The sequence below is a fragment of the Notechis scutatus genome, chromosome 1 (assembly GCF_049901735.1).
Source record: "Notechis scutatus isolate UNSWTSFEM ecotype Mainland chromosome 1, rNotScu1.2, whole genome shotgun sequence".
NCBI classification, from domain to species: domain Eukaryota; kingdom Metazoa; phylum Chordata; class Lepidosauria; order Squamata; family Elapidae; genus Notechis; species Notechis scutatus.
The window spans coordinates 152,349,358-152,372,493 of record NC_142009.1 but is presented as its reverse complement, the minus strand read 5'-3'; the positions used below and the strand labels follow the sequence as shown (position 1 = coordinate 152,372,493).

At 36.3% G+C, this 23,136-nt stretch overlaps 1 protein-coding gene across 1 annotated transcript in view; it reads right to left on the bottom strand.

Moving 5' to 3' along the window:
- PCSK2 (proprotein convertase subtilisin/kexin type 2) overlaps positions 1 to 23,136 on the bottom strand; it is a 107,669-nt gene that overhangs the window by 45,604 nt on the left and 38,929 nt on the right. The window contains exons 3-5 of the mRNA XM_026668482.2: positions 14,593 to 14,706; positions 12,824 to 12,932; positions 7,818 to 7,855 (exon numbers count right to left, since the gene is read on the bottom strand). Coding sequence (XP_026524267.1) covers positions 7,818 to 7,855; positions 12,824 to 12,932; positions 14,593 to 14,706 — 261 coding nt within the window. The remainder of the gene's footprint in view (positions 1 to 7,817; positions 7,856 to 12,823; positions 12,933 to 14,592; positions 14,707 to 23,136) is intronic.

Here is a 23,136-nt window from a genome sequence, read left to right as displayed (position 1 = left end):
CCAATGAATTCAGTAGCATTTACTACTGAGTAGATAAGCTTGGGTTTGCTCTAATTTCTAGGTTGCTTTAGGAAAGTATCTGACTATCAAAGAAAGACCTTATTGTATTGGATGCATACATTCATCCCATACAGAAGGAGATGGATTTTGTCTGGCATGTTTAAAGCAAATTCTGATAGTTATTTTGACATTTAACAGTTTACCACAGAAGCAACTGAAAGTATAAGCAGCAAGTAATTGAATAAAGGTACTGAATGAGCATTAGTATGGAATCTCCCATGGGATAAATAATTCAACTCAATAGATTTTACTTCTGAGTAATATGCTCTATGTCAAAACAACAAATATCCAAAATGTAAACAGTATTTATTTCTTTACTCGATATCCTGCCCTTCTGCTGGTATGACTACCTCCAGTGAAAAACAAAATATAAGAAACAAAAAGAAAATATCCAAAGTTAAAATCATATACTAAAAGTAACATTAAATTTGATAGCAAAATCATTTCACAATCAAAAATGAAAAATGATGCCCATATTCATAGCTCATAAGAACACTATATGCATTTCTATCTTGACTTCCTGGCCTAGAGAAGTCCATGTAATTTTCTTGGCAACATTTTCAGAAGTGATTTACCATTTGTCTTCTTCCTGAGGAAGAAGGACTAGTTCTGTGTGTATGCTTGGGGAAATTAAAACCTATAAACATATATAGCACCCAAGTTTCCATTCCAAATACCTATAGCCGAAGATCATAATACATGAGCAACCAATAGGGATGACTGGATGAAAACCACCTGCACTGGACACGTGTCTATTCATTTTACGTCCATTTCGCTGGTTTGTAGTTTTCCTAAAGGAACACTTTAAACATCTTTGCAAGATCTGAACTTCATTTTCCAGCTCTTAGGGATTTTATTTCCATTTTGGCCAACTGGACAAAAAATTTCCTTTCACCTGTATTCTGTTCCATCAAGGAACAACCAAGTTCTTTTGATATGATTCCAAAAAAGTGCTTAGGAGTACTTGGAGGCAGGAATATAGCATCTACCTTCAACTTTTCAAAAGGGCCACATGCAATTCCAGGAAAAGGGACCATTTGCATGTTCTGTTTAAAACTGAATCTGAAGCACTTCACAGACATTCATATTTTTTTTGTCCTATTTCTTTTTCCTCCTCCAAACTGATGTCATATTTTGCTGCATCCAACTCCACCATCTGTACAGATGGGGAGGAAAATGTTTGAGGATTAGTACACAGTTTTGTCTGTAGGGTTTTGCTTGAATTCAATGACACTTCTCAGTTGACATGTATGCAGCTAGCATCCTTCTCCACCACAGTCTGCCTTCAGTCAATCTTTCCCCCAACAGTTGATCAGCACAAAACCCACAGCTGTTCTCCTCATGTTCATTTTTTTTAATAATAAATGTTTTTTTTCTTCATTGTAGAAGAGCTTTATTATTCCCTTCAGAATGTCTTTTATCTTGGAGAGGTTTTGCCTGACAAAATTAGTGGCTTTGTGTGAGTACTATGAACTAAAAAGTGAACCATGGAATACATTATGCTGATATTTTAATGATCAAAAGAAAAACTCCTCTTAGAGAAAAAAAGAATTTATAATTCATGGAATTGAAAGCAGGGAGAAGAAAGAATGTCTTTGTTAAATGTACCCTGCTGTCCCTGGACAAATATGGGTAAGCGTATATTTCGGTGCAAGCCAGTGAGTTGGTACATTTGCTTATTTTAAAGAGATGGTAATCCAAAACTGAGTAATTACCAAATAATAAGTGCTTTTTTATCAGGGCAGCCTGGTCTACCCAAATATGGGACGGAGCATACTGTTTCTGCTTTCGGCATACTACTGCTATTACCACATTTGCATTGGAAGCACCAACCAAGGCATTTCCAAGTTGAAAGGATTAGCCAGTAACATCACCTTTGTCCAGGGTATGCCTGAGAGAGCTCCTTTCATGTCCCTGTTATTTTCCCACCGAAGTGGTACCTGTTTATCTACTTGCATTTTGCATGTTTTTGAATACTAGATGGGCAAGAGCTGGGACCAACTGATGGGAGCTCATTCCATCATCCAGCTCATGCTCACAGGTTTTGAACCGCTGAGCCACTTCTAGCTTGAAATTATGTAAATGAATTAAAATTAACCCTGCCACACAGTGTGTAGTAGTGGGATGGGAAAAATGTCAAGATGACCCCTTCAAGCTTCTGTTCTAAAGCAAGTTCTGTAAATACAAAGAAGACAAGTATTTCTCTAGTCTTTGAGGGCTGAGCTTTGCACTAGATGCCCAATTATGCATCCTTAAACAATACAGAATAACAACAGATGAATGTCTGTTTAGTGCTTTTAGTCTTCAAAAGGCATATAAAAACTTCTTACCCTGAGGATTTTTTAAAGTGTTTTTCTTATGAAAGTGGTCAGGGAAGGTGAGTCATGTGGCATCAGTCAAAATATATTAATTACCACTTATACCCAGCAGGAATATTCTCTCATTTTCAAGACAAAATTGATCCATTAAAATGAAGTAACAAATAAACAGGCTGATTTAAATATTAATAAGCCAGATGTCACTGTAAAAAGAACAGTATCCAGTTCTTTACAGCTTTCAAGCCTTTATGTAGGCCATGTTGTTTTACTTTTCCAAAATAGCCATTGTTCCAGGTATGAAGGTATGAAATGAATCAGTCTGGGATATGAATTCTTTGTGCCAAAGGCAATTTGGCTATAACTGTAAATCATTGCAAGATTTCAACGAAGGAAATGCATAAGATTGCATCCTGGTTTCAGAATTCCCACCCCCACCCCATCTGAAGGAAAGTAAATTGGATGGAATGGACTAGTTTTGGGGTAATTGCACCAATGGGAATATGCTATCTGCTGCAGATATCAGTTGTGCTGATTTATCTCAGCATCCTTAGTTTATGGTTATCAGGAGCTGCTTCCAATAAATGAGCAAGTGCAACTGAGAGACAATAACTGAAAGTCAATTATATGACATGAATACAACAGCACTTATATTGTGCAGTATAGCAGGGAAGCCTTTTCACATTGTTCCTCCAGCTGTTACTTTAGATAACACTTTAATTTCAAGCTGTCAGCTGGATGGTTTTCCTGACTTCTTCAGGATTCTCCCCACCCCACCCCACAAGGCATTGACAAATTGTCTTAGTGAAAGATTTATAAATATTAGTTTTCTAATAGAGAAGTTCCAGTGCCTAGTTGGATTAGAATTCTTGTCCCTGATATTTCCCATCCTGATAGACAATTTTAATGCACTTAGTTTGGATGCTAACTCAGGTTCAGCCCGGTGTTGATTCAAGAAAAAAAACTGAGAAGAAGGAAAGAGAATCCTCATCATTCAGATGATGTGATGTATATGACTTTCATCTCTCCTTAACCATAGCTTGTTCTAAGTTTGAAGAGACCATGCACAAAACGCCCATTGTAGCACTTGGTTTTTTTCCTCTTCTTAGGCAGTTGCACATTTTCCAGGCAGACAAGGTAGAAACAAATGGTACTCCAAGGATCAACGGGTTGATGGACATCACAGAAGCTTTTCACAATGCCAAAGAATTGGGATATAGTGAGACATGTAAATGGCTATGTTAGTCAACAACTGGATCAATTTTTTTAAAAAAGATGGCTTAGCTATGCATTTTTTCAGTTTAAAGAGGCTATGGTAGTTATACCAAAGTACTGACATTCATCTTGCATTCAGGTTTTTTCATCCACTTAAATTTTTGGATGTTCTCCAAATCACCTATCCCTTATTGTCCAAACATTCTCATGAAACCTTCAAGATTTTCTTCAAGTAATAATCATAAGCTTCATCTTAACTGAACTTGGGCAGTTGATCTGTCCCAATGGTTGAAGGATATCTTGCATATCACTTTCCCAACAGTCTGAAGTTGGTTCTTGTTGGGCAAAAAAATGTCAATGAGATGGAAGAGAAAGATATTGTGATGCATCTCTCCAGAATGATTGAAGCAGTTTCAGTTAGGAAAAAGAATCGGTAGACACCATTTGGATTCTCACATTACATGAACTCATGATGGTTGATTAGGTTGTAGTTTAGTGTGATATCATTTGAAAACCATGATTTAGGGCAGGATTCTTAAATTGTTTGACCCAATTGTCTCTTTTCCCAGTCTCAAATAATTTATTACCCTCATCCAAACAAAAACAAAACAAAACAAAACCCACTCAGACTCCATTGTTTTCCACAAGTATTTCAGCAGTGGCAAGCCCAAACTAGATCCTTGACTCTCAAGGATTTGTAAATTGCTCCATTAGAGCTCACTATCACCACCCAGGATATGTTCAAATTAAGGAATGCAAGAAGAGCTGCATGAAAAACAGCTTAGCACTATGAAGAAAGAGGGAGACAGAATGAAATTCAAGATTACCCCACATTGATTCTCTTTAGTATAAGAGGAGGCAGAGAAAAACTTTTGGCTTTCAAAATTCTTTTAATTTCGCCTGCAACAATCCAGTAGAGTTTCACTAATTCTTTTAAGGCCTGTTTCCTGACCCAGTCTTCTTAGGGCTCACAGTTGTCTTCTGAGCACAAATGAACCCCATCTTTATGATCTTCCAAAAGCTGGTAGAAACATAGCTTTTCTGTAAGGCCTTTAGGAATAAGCTTACTCAGATGGACTATCTTCCAGAACTCTATATTTTTAGTCTTTTATCTCTACTTGTTGTTTTAATGCATATTATGAGTTTGTATTCTATAAGCTGGCTAGAGTCTCCCTGCTTTAAGGTGATCAGCTCAATTTCATAAATAAATACATATAATAAATGTATGAAATTAGGTATTTATGATTATTCAATAAATGATTTTGGGTTAATTCAATGAGGGAATGCAGTTACCAACTTGTAAAGCCATGCAATTGGTCCATCTAGCTCACCCCCTGTATTTGTCCCAGTCATACTAGGTATTTTGAGAATAACCTAAACCTTCTCCATTCAGTCTACTGTTTCATATTCCTTCTTACTGATGGAATATAAGTAATCTCTCTTTCTGATGATGTTCTTTAGATCTCTCTGTTGAATCTCTTTCATTAGAATCAAATGTTTCCAGCCAACAGTAGACAAAGTGGAAACTCCATTTTCCCCATCCAATGAGTGTAACTAAAAGTCATCTTAACTATGCTGTGCTCTCCGGTCATCTCTGTTTAAAATAGCCCATTATGTATTCTGTCACATTGTGTTGAGCTGCAAAAAGAAATTCAAAAGGGCAGTTGTAAATGTCACCTATTCTGTGCAATATTTCATCAGCTCTGCTTCTAATTTCCTTCTTTTGGCAGCATGTGCCTTTTCTTCCCACTCAACAGAAGGTTTCTTGTGGGGAGATTTCAAAGATGTGTTAAATCATGATGAGCATGACTCCATCTATCGTCAGCATGAGTCACTGTAGCACTGAGCTACCCCACTGTGTAAATGCCACCAACATCTAAAGGTGCAGCTGCCACATACTTGACAGACCGTTGGATCAATTATTTTTGATAACAACAATGAATTTATACATGGGAAGGGTTGAAAGATGATGAAAGTAAGGATATGTGTGTGTGAGTGTGTGTACACACACACACACACCTGAATCTGAATTCCTTAGTCACCATGCAGTGGTGCAGTGGTTAAAATACAATATTGCAGGCTAACTCTGCCCACTGCCAGGAGTTCAATCCTGACTGGCTCAAGGTTACTCAGCCTTCCATCCTTCCAAGCTCAGTAGAATGAGGATGAGGACTGTAAAGCTCTGTGAAGCAATCTATAAATCAAAATGCTATTGCTATTGCCCCAAAGAAAAAAAACAGGGAGCTAGAATGGGTTCCTTATATATTTTTACTTCAACCCAACCCAACTGTTACTAAAAGGGTAGGCAAAATGCTAATAGGAGTCTTAAATCACACCAACTCTTTTTCTAGGGAGATTTCTGCTTTTTGTTGAAGCAACATTATTTTGGCTTTAAAAAAAACACCCTTAAAATAAAGTTCTAAATTTCCCCTGCCTTGAGCTCACTGAATAACATTTGTAACCTCAAAAGTGAATGGATGCTCCAATAGATCAGACAATTAAGTAATCAGACATTGTAAGTTATGTATGTAATGATAAAATAGCACAAGGCCCGGTATTGTTCTTTCATTATATCCATCACCTGCATGAAAATCTATCCCTAAATGAAAAGACCTGCCATTTTCAAGGAATGGGGTCAATCTGAAGCAATTATCCTTCATTCCATAAAGCTCTGCTTTTGCTTCTATCTCTCAGACTTGAATGCATGTTGAAAGATTCCTCTATGTTGCCTTCATTTTGTTTATTTACCAGAATAATCAAAAATTCAGCCTAACTCTAGATTGATTCCCTCTCTAAACATTCTGATTATTATGCAATTTGCCTGAAGCCTATTCATACAAAAACAATGAATTAACAATTAGTCTTTTTTTTAAAGGCTCAGTTGGGTTTGGAACATGGTACAATGTACATCTTGTGCACACTATAAAATTTTACTAAATTGAGCTCTGATTTTTGCATACTCTGCTAGAAAAATGATACTCTTGGTTCTCTGTGAACTATTTAAGGATAATAAAAATAACTGTATCTCTTCTATACAGTACATAACACATCTGTCCAACTGTTTGCCTCTTCATCTATCTATCTGTCTTTCTTGCCATTTCTTCACTCTAATCACTTTATTTTATGCTCTATTAAAAAAGTCTATTTTAACAACTGAAGAATAGAATAGTAAGCTGATAAATGGTTGCCTGGCCTGCTGTTGTCTCTTTAAGAGACTTTTTATTCAAATCAATTGGTGAATTAATCCCTAGTCATAACCTTCTGTTTATTTTTGATAAAGACTTATTTTCATCATCTGAGTTTAGCAACAGAACAGTTTTCTCCTGAGACAAGCCCTTGGTCTACCTAACCCAGAATTATTTCCTATTACTGATAGGATTTCACCAAGGTATCAAACATGATTTGTCCCAGCCTTGCCACTTGAGATCTTTTAAATGGAAACAATGAAATCTGAACCTTTTCTATATAATCAGTGAATGGAAATTACCTTAACATTGGGATCTACCTTATTTGGAAAGCTATATTCCCTTCCAGAGTTAATTCTCTCACTTGGTGCTACTTTGACAAATATTTATGCAACATGTATATATTAATTCCCTGTCCTGAGCTCTTGCTGGATTTTAAAAATGTGATTTTGCATCCAAATATTTTTATGACCAATTTTGCATAGACTAAATTTGCACTTTGATAAGGCATTTTTTTAAATTCTCATCACATTCTAGAATCTTCTAAATATGAAAGAACTTAATTTTGCTTTTGTATTATTATTTTTTTGCATTGTAGTGCTGTAAGCTAAAAGAAGGTGATTTTATAAGATTGAAAAATATTATGTATTTAATATTTTTAAACATCAGATCCATGTAAAATTTATGTCTTCCAGTTCAGATAATAACTTTTTGTAAATTATCTTGGCTGCTGCCACTGTGTGACAGCTACTTCATATAAAGATTTTGAGATTATGCACATTTGAATATTAGTAATAAAATGTATTTGGCATTTGAAAGCCATGTCATTTCGTATACAGAACCTATATCTGCCACAATTCAGAAATTGTCAGATTAAACTTTGCTATGTTTATTGTGGAGAGTACATATTTTATGTACCTATTTTGTCACCTAAATCAACAGTAGTTATGCTATTAATATTCTTAAGCATCTAGCTATTTAATATAAAAATGACTAGGCAAAAAAATATAGAACTGTAACCTGAAGAAAATGGTATACTTACATAATTGGCAGCCAAATCTGGATGAAGATAATCAATTCCTGCAAAAATCAACAGCAGCAATAAGCCACAAATACTGTATATTGAAGGAAAAAATAGTAGAACTTGTAATGTTTTGAATAGCTGGGAAAGCCATTTACTTTGTAGGTAAGCATATCCCAAGTCAAACATAGGCCTTAGGACTTCTTATATAGGTTGGCAAGCTAGGTTCAGAAATATGGTGCGAATTTGAGACACAAAAATTAGACTGTCAGATTTACTGATAAGATTGGTTAGGTTTACAATTGGCCCTAATTTATCAAATAGAGTCTTACAAAGCCAATAGTTTCAACAAAATTAAAGATCTCAGTGAATGTAAACCAGAAATTGTCACTTAGCAAAACTCACAAGCCACAATGATGTCAAAACAATAAGCCATTGTGCCATGATATTATAATACAAATAGTACAATTATGCAATGATGGCGTGACTTCTAACTGAAGTACTTAAATAATTTTATTTGCAATCTAATCTCATGATTATGTTTTGTCCTCTTCTCCTCCCTGGGAGATACAGATGACAATTATAACCTTCATTGTACCCTTCTCACAATTTTTCATGCCATCAGTTCTATAAAACACCAATCATTGTTACTCCCTTTTCCTTAGGAACTTCTTTTCTATATATCTTGACTTGGCCTACAGTCATCAGGGCATTAGCTTCCTGTTTCTGAAATGGATACTATATTCATCACAATTTTTTCCATTTCCTAAAACACTGTGAAGGGTATGTAGGAGAAGAATTACTACCTTTTGCCCTCATGTCACTGAGGCTTCTTTTATTAGTCAAATTACTCCAAACTAGTCAGTATTCAGATTTATTGAAAACTGTTGAACATAGATAATCAGATATTTCCTAATGCCAATCCAAATATATGTGGTCAAATGATCTCTCAGAAATTTTTGTAACAAGAAAACTGCTTAACAGCTATTTTCAAAGAAAGTTGCATTTCCTAACTGTTTTGGGAAATCCAGTGCCCATTCTAGATAGAAGACAGATAGAATTCTTTATTGGCCAAGTGTGACTGGACACACAAGGAATTTGTCTTGGTGCAAATGCTGTCAGTATACATAAAAAGATACATTCGTCAAGAGTCAAGAATCATAAAGTACAACACTTAATGATAGTCATAGGGTACAATAAGCAATCAAATCATACTAGGAAATAGTCAGTAGATGTTCTAGTAGATGTTTTAGACTGTGATTCCCATAAATCCCTTGTCATTTGTTATAGTGCCTGGTATTTATAACCGTTGTAAACCAAAGAACCTGGTGTACATGAGTTATGTATTCCTTCTGTAAGAATGATCATGAATTGCACCATTTCCAATTTATGCTTTAGAGAAAAACCATTACATTTTTTTTGTTTTGATAAAGAATTTAACATTTAGATGTATCAACCTTCAGCTGTAAAATTTAAACTACCTTCCATTAAAAACAAATGTATTCCACTAAATGCATTTTCCTTGTGTGATTAGCAATTATGCAGTCCGTTTCAAGCCACCAATAGATAAGAGCAATCCTCCTGCTCCCTTTAAACAAAGTCTCTGCTCTGGAAAAGAAAGCAAAAGTTTTACTATCTATGTAGATGCATTGAACTAAATCTGCAAATACATTTAGTTTTTTGCCATCACACTTCACCAGCTATCTAATAATTATTTCCATGTATTCAGAACATGGGACATCTCTACATGTGCAGTTTCAGATTCCCATCTACACTCCAGCCTCATTCTAGTACACTACACTTACCAGGTATGTACAAAACTGAGAGGATGGAAAGAACAAAGCAAAAGATAGTAGATCTATTGAAAGCAATCTTTGGTCTGAATTCCCCAGAGGTTGCTCATACAACAGAAAACAAACTAGTATAAAGGGTCATTTTCAGGATGTGATTAAAAAAAATGTCAAGATCGCAGCTACAACAACTTTGAGCTTTTGGTTGCCTTGTTATTCCCTGAAGATTGGCTGTACTCTGCTAATATGTGTTTAGAATCAATGTTAGGTCAAATTATCTGACGTAGAAAATCCCTTGAGAGATTCTTCTTGGGATTATTACAAAACTTTGCAAAGTATTTTGGATTTGAAATTCTCCATGTTTAGTGCAACGTCATTGTTTTGAGGATGGAAAGATCTGTTCTGATCATGGGAATATTTGAGCTTGAACTTTGATCTTAAAACACCTCCAGTTTTAGAACATTCATAATAGAGCGCTTTGGGCTAAAAAATGGTTTTGAATTCACTTACATTTCAAAATGGTCTCTGCACACTTCGACATTATTATTATATAATATCATTAGTGTTGCCTAATAATACTATGGCAACGATCAGTTCTGTGTTAGCTTTTCCTTACATCCCAAATCATCTGCAAACTGAAGCATCTTATTAATTAAACCATCTCTGGAAATATGCATGTGTTAATTTGCACATTGTTTCATGGCTGAGAAGCAGAATTTTGAATGCCTAGAATTCCAGCATGCTGACCAGAGCACGCATACAAAATCTGCTATTAATTTATTATTTGTATCAACGATGCCAATTAATATCATCAGAATCAGAATAGAGCTGGAAGGAACCTAGGAAAACTTCCAGTCCAGCTTTCTGCTCAAGCAGGAGACCCTATACCATTTCAGACAAGTGACTGTCCAGTCTCTTCTTAAAACTTCTAATGATGAAGCACCCATGATTTCTGGAGACAAGCTGTTCCATTGGTTAATTGTCCTCAATGTTAGAAAGTTTCTCCTTAATTCCAGGTTGCTTCTCTCCTTGATTAGTTTCATCCATTGGTTCTTCTCTTGCCTTCTAGTGCTTTGGAAAATAATTTGACCCCCTCTTCTTTGTGGCAGCCTTTCAAATACTTGAATACTGCTATCATGTCACCCCTAGTCCTTCTTTTCTTAGACTAGCCAAACCCAAGTCCTCCAACTGTTCCCTCATATGTTTTAGCCTCCAGGTCTTTATTCCAGAACATTTATTCTTTCAGATTAGTTAGGCAAAGTGTCATATTTTCCAGCTGAAACCATAGCTGCAGTATAGCAAATCATAATCAAATATTAATATGGTCTTCTATAGCAGGCTAAAAATGTGAAAGGACATAAACATTTTTTTTGAATGGCAGTGAGGGATGGAATAAAAATTGTATCTCTGTGAACAAATGCAATCTTTGTTCCCTGTAACTAAAACAGCAAAATTTTGCAGACTTCCATTTTAGGTAAATTCAATTTCTCTGTTTATTATCCAGCTTGCACTGGTTTTCATTATAATGGTTCTTTACAGAAATTTGCAAAACAAAAAAATCAATAACCCCAATAGCAAGGTATGGAAAGGCCTTCACTTTTCATCAGTTATTTTGGAAATTAGTTATTTTTTTTAATAAATTTGGTTACTTTCATTCAATATTTGTATACTTCTCTTTAATCAGTAGGAGGCAGGGAAAAAACAATTTTAAGACAAGAATTTAGGAATTTGGACTGTTGATTTTGCACCTTACAGCAGGTTTTACTTTCATATTATTAAGTAGTTCTAGTAGGCACACTATAAAAAAGATGATCAAGATTTAGGTTATTGCTCCTCTCTGCTTGCTCATGGTGGGTTGAGACTAGATGTTCTGGATTGGGACATAGTCTGAAGGCTGGTTAGATATAACTAAACCACTTCTTCTGCTCTATTTTTTATCTTTGCTGAGATTCTAAACCAGGGGTGTCAAACTGGCAGCCCATGGGCCAGATACGTCATGCACAGGCCATGCTCAATCCAGCTCCATGAATGGAAAAAATGTCACGAAACGTGATGGCGATGTGATGCTGTGAGTTTGACACTTATGTTCTAAACCATCAAAATGTGTCTGCACCATTGCTTAGCTCTGCTGAGTTTCCAACTATTATTTTTAATTATTTCATTCTAATGTCACCCTTGTTCATTCCATTTTACTTCCATGTCAGTTGGTATTTATAACTGGATAAAATATACTTCCACATAATTTCTCAGATTTGTGCTTTGATGTCAGTTATGAGAAATTGTGACATAATGTGAAAGTGCAAAATTAATTGGATCTAATCTGCATTTAAGTCCAGTATGTATGGGTCTGGATATTTTGAATCAGGACTGATAATGATCTACAACAACCTTGTGTGGGTAAAAATCACAGGGACATCCAAAATAGATGGAATTAAGATTGCAGAAAAACAGTTCCTGGTGGTGCAAATCAATAACAATCTATAGTTAGATGATAGCAAGTTGTAGTGTTTCCATTCTATGCCCACCTTGTCCCCCACCTCCCCAATCCAAAAACATAAATGGAGATATTTTGGACACAGAAACTTTCAGTTGTGTTCAGTCACTGCAAAAGGAACAAGTTCCCCTGTGGACCCAAATAAAGGAGCCAGGGAGTTGTGAGTCAAGTGCAGATGGATAATGCTATCGGTAAACAAGCAGCCTCATTTATCCAGTGGAGCATCAGTATAGCAAGAATAGCTCCCCAGGGATTTGTTCAAGCATAGCAACTTCTCTGATTATTTTTAGCACTGTGCGGGAAAGCTTACAATGCAGATTAAAAATCCAGCTCAGGTAAATGGAGGAAAGCATTAAAAATTTCTTTCTTTTCTTTTCTTTCTTTCTTTTTAGAAATACATTGGGGAAACACACAAACAGTACACATTCACATGGCAATTAATTCAACATTTACTTCTGCTACCACTTTCTCAAATTAGTAATCCAATGTGCTTTAACTAAATGCTTTATCCTAGGCTGGATTTAACAAAATTCTTTGGAAACAGACTGTATCCAAAGGGAACTTTGTCTGGATAATGATTTGTTATTAAAAATTATGACTGAATATCTTCTAAGGTTTTTAATTAACATTCCAGAATGTTGACGGAAGTGAATAATAGAGTGAGTTCTAATGTTAAATTGCATTCCTTGTTACAATAAAGGGTAAAATTTACAGAGAGTCACGATATTTTAGTTTTCACTTACCATCATCCATAATTCCTATCGTTACTCCTTTTCCTGTGTAGCCCAGCTCCCAGGCTTCAGCCACATTTAAATCAAGGCCAGGAGTCCCATCTGCTTGCCCAGTGTTGATCTAATGCATCACATTTCAAACAAAAAGCATAAGAGACTAATTTGCTCGGTACAAAGCAGAATGTTTACCTCCACTGAGATTCCTTCTGATTCATCTGCCACCAAATGGCCTTCATTTCCTTGGAAATGCAGCCCCAAAAGAGGCACAAATCCATAAATACTATCATAAAATGCGGATCTCGTTTAGGTCAAAATGCAAGAGGCTTAATAGATTTCATTATTTGATGGATGCCACTGCTATAGTGGGGAGCTATTTGAAATGCAGTTTGAATGGCACAACTCAACAACTGATTGTATGTAGTATGGGGAAATGGCAGGGTCTCAGTTCTGAGCATGTGGAGTGCTTCTTGCTCCAGAACATCTGTGGATGAGGAGAATGAGACTATAATAATTTAAAAACAATCACTCTTTAAAGCTAGCTTGGAACCCAGATATTTTTCTTTTTGAGAAGGAAAACGCAATATTCATTCTTGTTTTGTCATAAAGTAGGATTATGCCACTGAGAATTTTATGTCTCATCAGACAGAATACCGCATTTGCTATCCAAATAGCCATGTCTTAAAACATGGCAATTCAGCTGGTCTCTCACTCAAAACAAATTAAATTTCAAATTAAATAAGTATTGGTTATAACTCCACAGGATACTTTGCAACCAACTCATTCATTAAATATCAAATTAATACATAAAAAGAAGCAGCATAGCAGTCTATATTAAAATAACCATGAAAGCCAGACCTGATATGCAAAATTCTGGAGAGTAATAAAACCAAAGCCAAAGTAAAAATAGAGATGAGTGCCATTGTGCCATGACCCAGGACCAAAAGCCCACCAGCCACAATGAAGACCTGTGTCTACTCTTCTGAACTGGCTTTGTTTCTTAGATCCATTGTGTCACACAGGAATGTTGCTGCTGCATTGTGACTTTTAAGATGATTATTTAGTCTCTTCCAGTTAGCAGGAAAGGTTGTAAAACATTCCTTAATATTTTCTTCATTGTTCTTATTGTATACCTCTTCCTGTGTGGAACTGGCCATGGTCCTGAATTTTTATATCTCGTCTTGTCCAATTGCTTCTATGGGTCTTGTTTCATAGCCTGAACCCTTATTTACAGTGGACATCGAAATTCTCCATTGAACAGGACACATTGATTTATTATAAGAACAAAAATTGTGCTTTCAGGGAAATTTGTGATTTAGGGATAATCTATGTATTAATTATCCCAGCAATATAACCCTTGTGGCCATATGGATATCTAGTAATATTTAAATACAGAAATCATTTATGTGCAAGTGAGAAACTTAACCCACTTAAAAAGCTAGTTTAAAAAGTGGCATATTCACTCAGTAGAGTCAGTTATCACCAGGACTGGTGAAAGAGAGTTACAGTTAATGTAGTTGCAATTGGGTCAATAAAAAATGTGGGCACAGACAGAATGGCAGGCAGAAGAAGGCTATGAAAAAGTAATCTGAGTAAACCACAAAAGAAAAGATTTAAACATTTCCAAGGCAATACAGGGGGCTTTAAAAGAGCTTACAATTAGACAAAAATAAAAAATTATCATTCAGAATCATTCCATTGTTTTATTCCAAGTTCTGTCTGAGGGCTTCATATTAGGCAATACATTCTCCTGCTGTGAAGAAGGAAAGAACTAGTCTGCTTACCAAGTACCACTGTTTTGTAAATAAAGGATCATCCATGTTGATGACAATTTCATTGATGCTTCTGTATCCTCTCTTCTTCCTCCCAAAACCTTCCTGCTGCACAACTTTCTTTACCTGCAAAAGTCAATTATATTTTATTTATTTATTTTTATTTGTCAATTGCTTACAAGATAATAGGTATAAGTAAAAACATAGTTATGAATACATGGATACATATAAGAAAAATAAAAAATATATAAAAGAAACAATAGGACAGGGACGGTAGGCACGTTGGTGCGCTTATGCACGCCCCCTACAGACCTCTTAGGAAAGGGGTGAGGTCAATAGTAGACAGTATAAGGTTATAGTTTTTGGGGTTTGGGGAAGAAACCACAGAGTCAGGTAGAGTATTCCAGACATTGACCACTCTGTTGCTGAAGTCGTATTTCCTGCAATCAAGTTTGGTGTGATTAACCTTGAGTTTGTATCTATTGTTTGCTCTAGTGTTGTTATGGTTGAAGCTGAAGTATTCATTGACAGGTAGGACATTGCAATGTATGATTTTATATATTATACTTAGATCAGACCGAAGGTGGTGTACTTCTAGGTTTTCTAGGTCTAGAATTTTGAGTCTGGTGGCATAAGGTATTCTGCAACGAGTAGAGGAGTGGAGAACTCTTCTTGTGAAATATTTCTGGACTTTCTCAACTGTGTTAATATCAGATACGTAATGTGGGTTCCAGACTGATGAGCTCTATTCGAGTATTAGTCTAGCAAATGTTTTGTATGCTCTAGTTATTAGTGTAATATTACCAGAGAAAAAGCTACAAAAGATTAGGTTGACAAGTCTTAATGCCTTTTTGGATATGTAGTTACAGTGGGCTCTAGCATTTCATAGAGATGAGTACCCAAGCACAGAGTTTGGATTCAACAAGGTCTTGATGATATATGGAATGAGTACTCCAAGATCCTTGACAGAGTTTGGATCATCAACAAGGTCTTGACTTTCTATATATATATATATATATATTGCCAATATGTAGGACAGAGCATTTATTTGTTGAGATTTGAAGTTGCCATTTGTTTGACCATTCTGATACATAGTCAAAGGTCTTTTGAAGGGTATTTGTGAGATGGTTTTTCATCCTGTTAAAAGAACTTAAGCATTTTTGTTCAACACACCCCCCCCCAACCTTATTTTACAATTGGAAGTGCAGGAGGAAGCATCCAAAAGAAGATGCAATTTTATTTTTGGTACATAGTATGGCCCTATTCAGATGAAGTCAAGAGGGCACAAAGAGAGGGTTAAAACCTTGGTTCCGAGATACCATATGCTACAAGCTGCTCTCTTCCCCACTCCCTGAATTATTTTACTATCTTACTAAAATTCAGTAATTATGGTAGTTGGTGGCTTTTTTTCTTCCTATATACATTAAACTAAATAACTTGTTCAGGGTGGGGTATTTATTTATCTAATTTGTATAGCCTCACATCTCACAAAAACTGACTCTGGGAGGCATATCACAATCTGGATAGGATATGGATTATTTTGGAGATTAAATATTTCTATTGACGCCACCAACTTTTGCAACTTTTCCCATCTTAGTTTTATGTCACAGACAATCTGATTTTACATCACAAGCAAGCTAGGGGCTACAACATGATTTTTTGGCCAAAGTTGTTTATGCTTCCCAGAAAAAGAAAATCAAATGATCTTGTATGCAAATATTCTCATGGTTATCTTTGAAGATAACTGAAAGAAATAACATTCAGATATGATTTGCAGTTTTTCCTTACCAGTTGTCCCTATTTCCCTTTATAGCTGTTTTTCCTTAAATATCTAAATACACAACAGTAAATTGAAAAGTGCCACAATATTCTGAATGCAATCTGTAATTGTCAAAATAAATACCAGAATCCTCAGTGAGCCATTTTTGGTTCATCTGTGCCTGACAAAACTGCCAGAGGAATGAACTTTTAATGAAGGATTCCATCAAAATAGAAAATTCATATTGGGAAACAAAACATATTAATATTATATCATGTATTCTGTCCAAAATAAAATGATGTTATCAACCAATGAATGGGACGTAGCTTGACTATTGATTTGTGCTATTTGTTGGATTGGTTTAATTAACTCATATGAATTCATACATCCAAGAATTCTGGAAACTGTATATGTTTATAGTAGGTATCCCACTCAAAACTATGGGATGATATCTAATGGAATCAATAAATTACTTATATTTAGTAGGTTCACAGGCTCCTTCCAATAAAATTTGTCCAAAGTTTCTTGGCATTAAAAGAAACTTGCTATATATCAAGGAAGTCTGATTCAGATGGATGCCATAGTCAAGGAACTTGGGCTTTATTGATAACAAATGATTCTAACTATCATTTTGGGAATCTCATACTGAGGTATCATAAAAGTTATGAAATAAGTTCAGAGAATCTGATCATATCTCCTCCTAAACCTTGTTTCACAAAAAAATGTTGTGAAGTTCTACTTGTTATTAAAAATGCTAAGAGAGCAGATGAGCTGAAATCTGATTAGTTCAAAATCAAGGAAACACATTTTACTGCTAAGTACGCAATTATTTTAAGCTAGTTCTCCTGAATATTGACCAACACACTACCTAGTACAGCAGGCTTTCATAGTCACCAAAATGTAAAAAAGGTTGGTTAAGAAATCTTTAGGAAAAAGCACAACGTAACAATAACGAACAGCATAATTCTAAGATCAAAATGCATTAGAGTCCTTATCCATACTTGTTTCTATAGGCACTTGTGTCCCACATTTTCATCTGTCATTATGTTCAAGCTAGAAGTGGACTGCCAACAGATCTCCTTTAAGTTCAGTTCAAATACAGTCAAAGAATGGTGGAAATTTTGAGCAGGAAGAACAGTGGCAATGGCTGTAACTTTCAAGTACAAATAAGAACAATTCAACTGCTAGAATTTACTTGTTCAGGAGCCAAATTCAATGACAAGGATAATGTGAACTGGAATGTACAGAGAAAATGAAATACAAAAGCTTTGTTTTTCTTCTCATATATAGGGATATCTAATTATGAAATCTACAAAGCTACAGCTAGTGAGAGCAGATAGCATACACAAATGCTTTTTAAAGCTTATAATTGAACAATAGAATACTACCATTACTGAGCTAGAAGGATTCAGAAAAGGATTAAAGAGTTATCACTGAAAATTTCGTGATGAGAATGAGAAAGATACAAAGAGGAAATGAAAATGTAACTGCTGGAAACAAGCCAATTGTGAATGGCTTTAAAACCAAGCTGTAGCATCTTACAAAGAGTGAGCAATATGTGATGAGGCTGACACTCATCACTTGGTGTCCTAAAATATGAGTTCACTTATTTTGCAAGCCAATCCTAAAATGCAACACTGTAGGTATTAGGGCAAATGAAGAGGCAGTATTGTACAGTGTGCAGCACAATTTGATTAGGAAACTTTGAGCTGATTTGAGTTAGGGTATGTTTTTCAATCTGAGCACCTCTACAATATACACTGCTCAAAAAAATAAAGGGAACACTTAAACAACACAATGTAACTCCAAGTCAATCACACTTCTGTGAAATCAAACTGTCCACTTAGGTAGCAACACTGATTGACAATCAATTTCACATGCTGTTGTGCAAATGGAATAGACAACAGGTGGAAAGCATAGGCAGTTAGCAAGACATCCCCAATAAAGGAGTGGTTCTGCAGGTGGTGACCACAGACGACTTCTCAGGTCCTGTGCTTTCTGGCTGTTGGTTTGGTCACTTTTGAATGCTGGCGGTGCTTTCACTCTAGTGGTAGCATGAGACGGAGTCTACAACCCACACAAGTGGCTCAGGTAGTGCAGCTCATCCAGGATGGCACATCAATGTGAGCTGTGGCAAGAAGGTTTGCTGTGTCTGTCAGCATAGTGTCCAGAGCATGGAGGCGCTACCAGGAGACAGGCCAGTACATCAGGAGATGTGGAGGAGGCCATAGGAGGGCAACAACCCAGCATCAGGACCGCTACCTCCGCCTTTGTACAAGGATGGACAGGAGGAGCACTGCCAGAGCCCTGCAAAATGACCTCCAGCAGGCCACAAATGTGCATGTGGCTGCTCAAATGATCAGAAACAGACTCCATGAGGGTGATATGAGGGCCCGACGTCCACAGGTTGGGGTTGTGCTTACAGCCCAACACTGTGCAGGACGTTTGGTATTTGCCAGAGAACACCAAGATTGGCAAATTCGCCACTGGCGCCCTGTGCTCTTCACAAATGAAAGCAGGTTCACACTGAGCACATGTGACAGACGTGACAGGGTCTGGAGACGCCGTGGAGAACATTCTGCTGCCTGCAACATCCTCCAGCATGACTGGTTTGGCAGTGGGTCAGTAATGGTGTGGGGTGGCATTTCTTTAGGGGGTCGCACAGCCCTCCATGTGCTCGCCAGAGGTAGCCTGACTGCCATTAGGTACCGAGATGAGTTCCTCAGACCAGCTGGTGCGGTTCGCCCTGGGTTCCTCCTAATGCATGACAATGCTAGACCTCGTGTGGCTGGAGTGTGTCAGCAGTTCCTGCAAGACGAAGGCATTGATGCTATGGACTGGCCCGCCCGTTCCCCAGACCTGAATCCAATTGAGCACATCTGGGACATCATGTCTCGCTCCATCCACCAATGCCACATTGCACCACAGACTGTCCAGGAGTTGGGGGATGCTTTAGTCAAAGTGTGGGAGGAGATCCCTCAGGAGACCATCTGCCACCTCATCAGGAGCATGCCCAGGCATTGTAGGGAGGTCATACAGGCACATGGAGGCCACACACACTACTGAGCCTCATTTTGACTTGTTTTAAGGACATTACATCAAAGTTGGATCAGCCTGTAGTGTTTTTTTCCACTTTAATTTAGAGTGTAACTCCAAATCCAGACCTCCATGGGTTGCTCAATTTGATTTCCATTGATAATTTTTGTGTGATTTTGTTGTCAGCACATTCAACTATGTAATGAACAAAGTATTTAATAAGAATATTTCATTCATTCAGATCTAGGATGTCTTATTTTTGTGTTCCCTTTATTTATTTTTGAGCAGTGTAGCATGGGCTAGTGGTGGGATTCAAAAAAATTTACTACCAGTTGTGTGGGCATGGCTTGGTGGGCGTGGCTTGGTGGCGTGGCAGGGGAAGGATACTGCAAAATCTCCATTCCCTTCCCACCTCACTAACCTGCTTTCCAGCTCTGTTCTCCTGTGCAAGGCAACGAAAGAAGACCCAGCCAATCAGCTGGGACTCAGAAGACAGAGAATAGATGTGGGTGGGGCCAGTCAGAGGTGGTATTTGCCGGTTCTCTGAACTACTCAAAATTTCTGCTACCAGTTCTCCAGAACTGGTCAGAACCTGCTGACTACCACCTCTGGCATGGGCAAATAAATATCTAGCATGCTTTATGAGGGTCAGTATGGTATAATGGTTAAAGACACTGGGCTAGAAATTAGGATATTTCAAGTTTTAGTTCCGCCTTAGAAAAAACAAAACAAAACAACTAACTAAGTAACTTTGGGCCAGTTCCTCTCTCTCAGCCTTAGAAAGAAGGGAATGGCACTTCCAAAAATATTGCCAAGGACTTTGGGTTTGTCACATATTGACAGTATATGGACTTTTTTGACCAGGAGTCAAAATGACTCAAAGGCACAAAACAAAACAAAACCTCTATCTAGTATAATTTCATTCACTTCTTTATATTTCCTAATTTTAAAAAATGTTTTATCTCATTTTCCTCATTTATTTAATAGTATTTTCAATATTCAGAAGAAAACCTTCTCTAATTTATGCATTTTTGGAAATTATTTGTCATCATCTCCAATGTAATCAGTTTCCTACCTGCTTTTTCAAAGGTCTAAAGTTTTAAAAACATACAGTTGTTAGTGAATTAAAACAAAACCAAACTCTGTGATCCTTTCCAACTTGGGCTGTATTATTAGTAACTTCTCACGGTGTGCATTTGAGCATATCAGATGACAGGGAATCTAGAAAAATCTATACCAGGAAATCTAGAAAAAACAAGTCTTAAACTATGAAGACATCAAAAGGTTCACATCACTTGTTTTCCTTTTTTTAGAACTCTTGTTTCATTATTGTGAAAAGTCATTTAGGGATACATCGATCAAAAATATTCTTCATGGGAATTCCATGTCAGAGTGAAACCTACAGATGGCTCTATACTTTGCATATTTAATACAAAGTTTAAGATAAATGATAAATCAACAACTAAACATATAGGCATCTATGCAATCTGACACATTAAACAATAGTTTTATTTTTTATTAATAAAAGTGTGAACAAAAAGAACATTTTTTCAAGTGAAAAGAGATCATTCAATTGAAAATATGTTATGGGATTGTTTCTGTAGTTCCTTTCTTTTGTTTGAAATACACTAATCAGTATCTGCAATCTTAGTTGAACATGTTTCCCAGGAGTTAATATTCAGAAATCAGTTTAAATTTAGAGAGAAGTTATTGTATTGTACTAAAATGTCAGAGGTCACTTTTGCTATATGTTTGTTTTTGTCACTTTTTAATTTACCCTGTTATTTATTTCCTCATCTTCCCTTTATGTTAATTTATATTTTAATGTTTGTTTTGAAATGTAATAAATATTTATTTTTAAAAAAGGAATTGGTGACTGTGCACTGCTAGCAATTTCCTTGGTAGCACTTATACAAAACCCCTGAATTGTTTTTCCAATTGCACAGATATATATCTGATAGTTTTCACTTTAATCCTTTTAATAAATGATAGAGCTATAGCCATGACATAAGTGGGAATATCTTACCACTCATCGTATATGCCTTCAGTTTCAGGAAATTCATCAAGGAGTATGGTTATATTGGGCTTTAAAATACATATTGTAGTAACTTAAAGAAGGCCTTTTGTTATTCTGAGAACTTTTTTAATAGCCCAGGACAAGTTGTTAATGTTTCATTGGAGAGGAATAATGGCAGGAGAACATGACCTTATATCTACCAATCTTTTCTCTCTCTTCTTTTCAGACTGTGATGCCCATTAAAAGGTAACACACTTGGAAACACAGCTGTGAATTACTTTTTATCCATTTTATCAGAAGGAAGCAAGAAAAGTGGATCTGCCAAAGTATCCTTAATTGAATAACAGAATAACAGAGTTGAAAGGGACTGTGGAGGTCTTCTAATCCAACCTTCTGTTCAAGCAGAAAACCCTGTAATATTTCAGACAAATGGTTGTCCAATCCCTTCATAAAAACCTCCAGTGTTGGAGCACCCACAACTTTTTGCCTCTCTTTAGGAACATCAATAAAGTGGCTGATTGGAATATATTTTTGCTGCTTCACTAGGTCCTATAGGGAACTTTATGCAACAAAGTTTGCAACAAGCCACAATGGTGTCAGAACAAGTGCAACATAATAATCATTGCACGCAAAAAAAACCACACAATTTTGCAATAATGTCATGATATCTCATGTAAGAGTAAGATACAATATTTGCATGATGGTGTCATGATCTTCATGCGTGGTCATTTTTTTCATTTGCCACACTCAGCAGACACTCAAGGCACTGAGGCTAATGCTTTGTCTGAAAGAAGCTAAGCTATGAAACATTATTCCAAGGATATCAAATGAGTGATGACAATAAAGAGGCATCCTATTACATTCCAATATGAATTTAGTAGGGTCATCAGATCTGGCCAAGAAAGGATATCAGTTTCTCCCAAACCTCAATACTCAACTCAGCTTCTGCTATTAAACAATTGAAGCAAAATATTTCCAATGATGAAGAATCATTTTTAAACAATATTTTGCAGGAGGGCTAGATATATGCAGGGACAAAATGTTATGCACATGTGTTTTATTCTTATTCACCTTCATCTGCATCCTGTATTCACTGGGTGTCACTACTCTTTTTACTAGAGACTTCACACATGGAGGAATAAATGGAATTATGTGACAAGAGCCTGTCTTAAGACTACGTATCCATGTGAAAACAGTTTGGAATATTTATAAATGAGATGAGGATTAATAATCAATTCAAGGGAAAAGTATACCCAATTTTACAGCTATAAGCATAACATCATGTAAATGGAGGGAAAAACATTATAAGTAAAACAAGAGACAAAATATCTACGGCTATTGAAGATCATTGTTTATTTAGTCTATTTAGTTTATTCAGTGGGAACCTTCCTTTTCAAATCATTTTTGAACATTTCAATGTTGTTTTGCTTTTCTTCTTTGAATGAAATTAAATAATAATAAGATATAATCTTACAAGCACTAGACAAGAGCTGAACCAGATTAAACCAATGGTGGTGAAGTTGAGGGAGGGGTTGTTACCCCTTTGGCTTGCATTTTTCCCTGGATGAACACCTTTCCTGTGCTTGTATAAAACCAGTTATTTACCCTCATCAAAACTGTATTTCTAATCAGTTCTAACAGTTAGGAAATGTATTACAGCAGCAATGTACAACCGTTCCGGCGGGGGCACGCACAAGTAGAACGGCAACATGCAGATAACAGTTTAACAGATAATCAGAGCTGT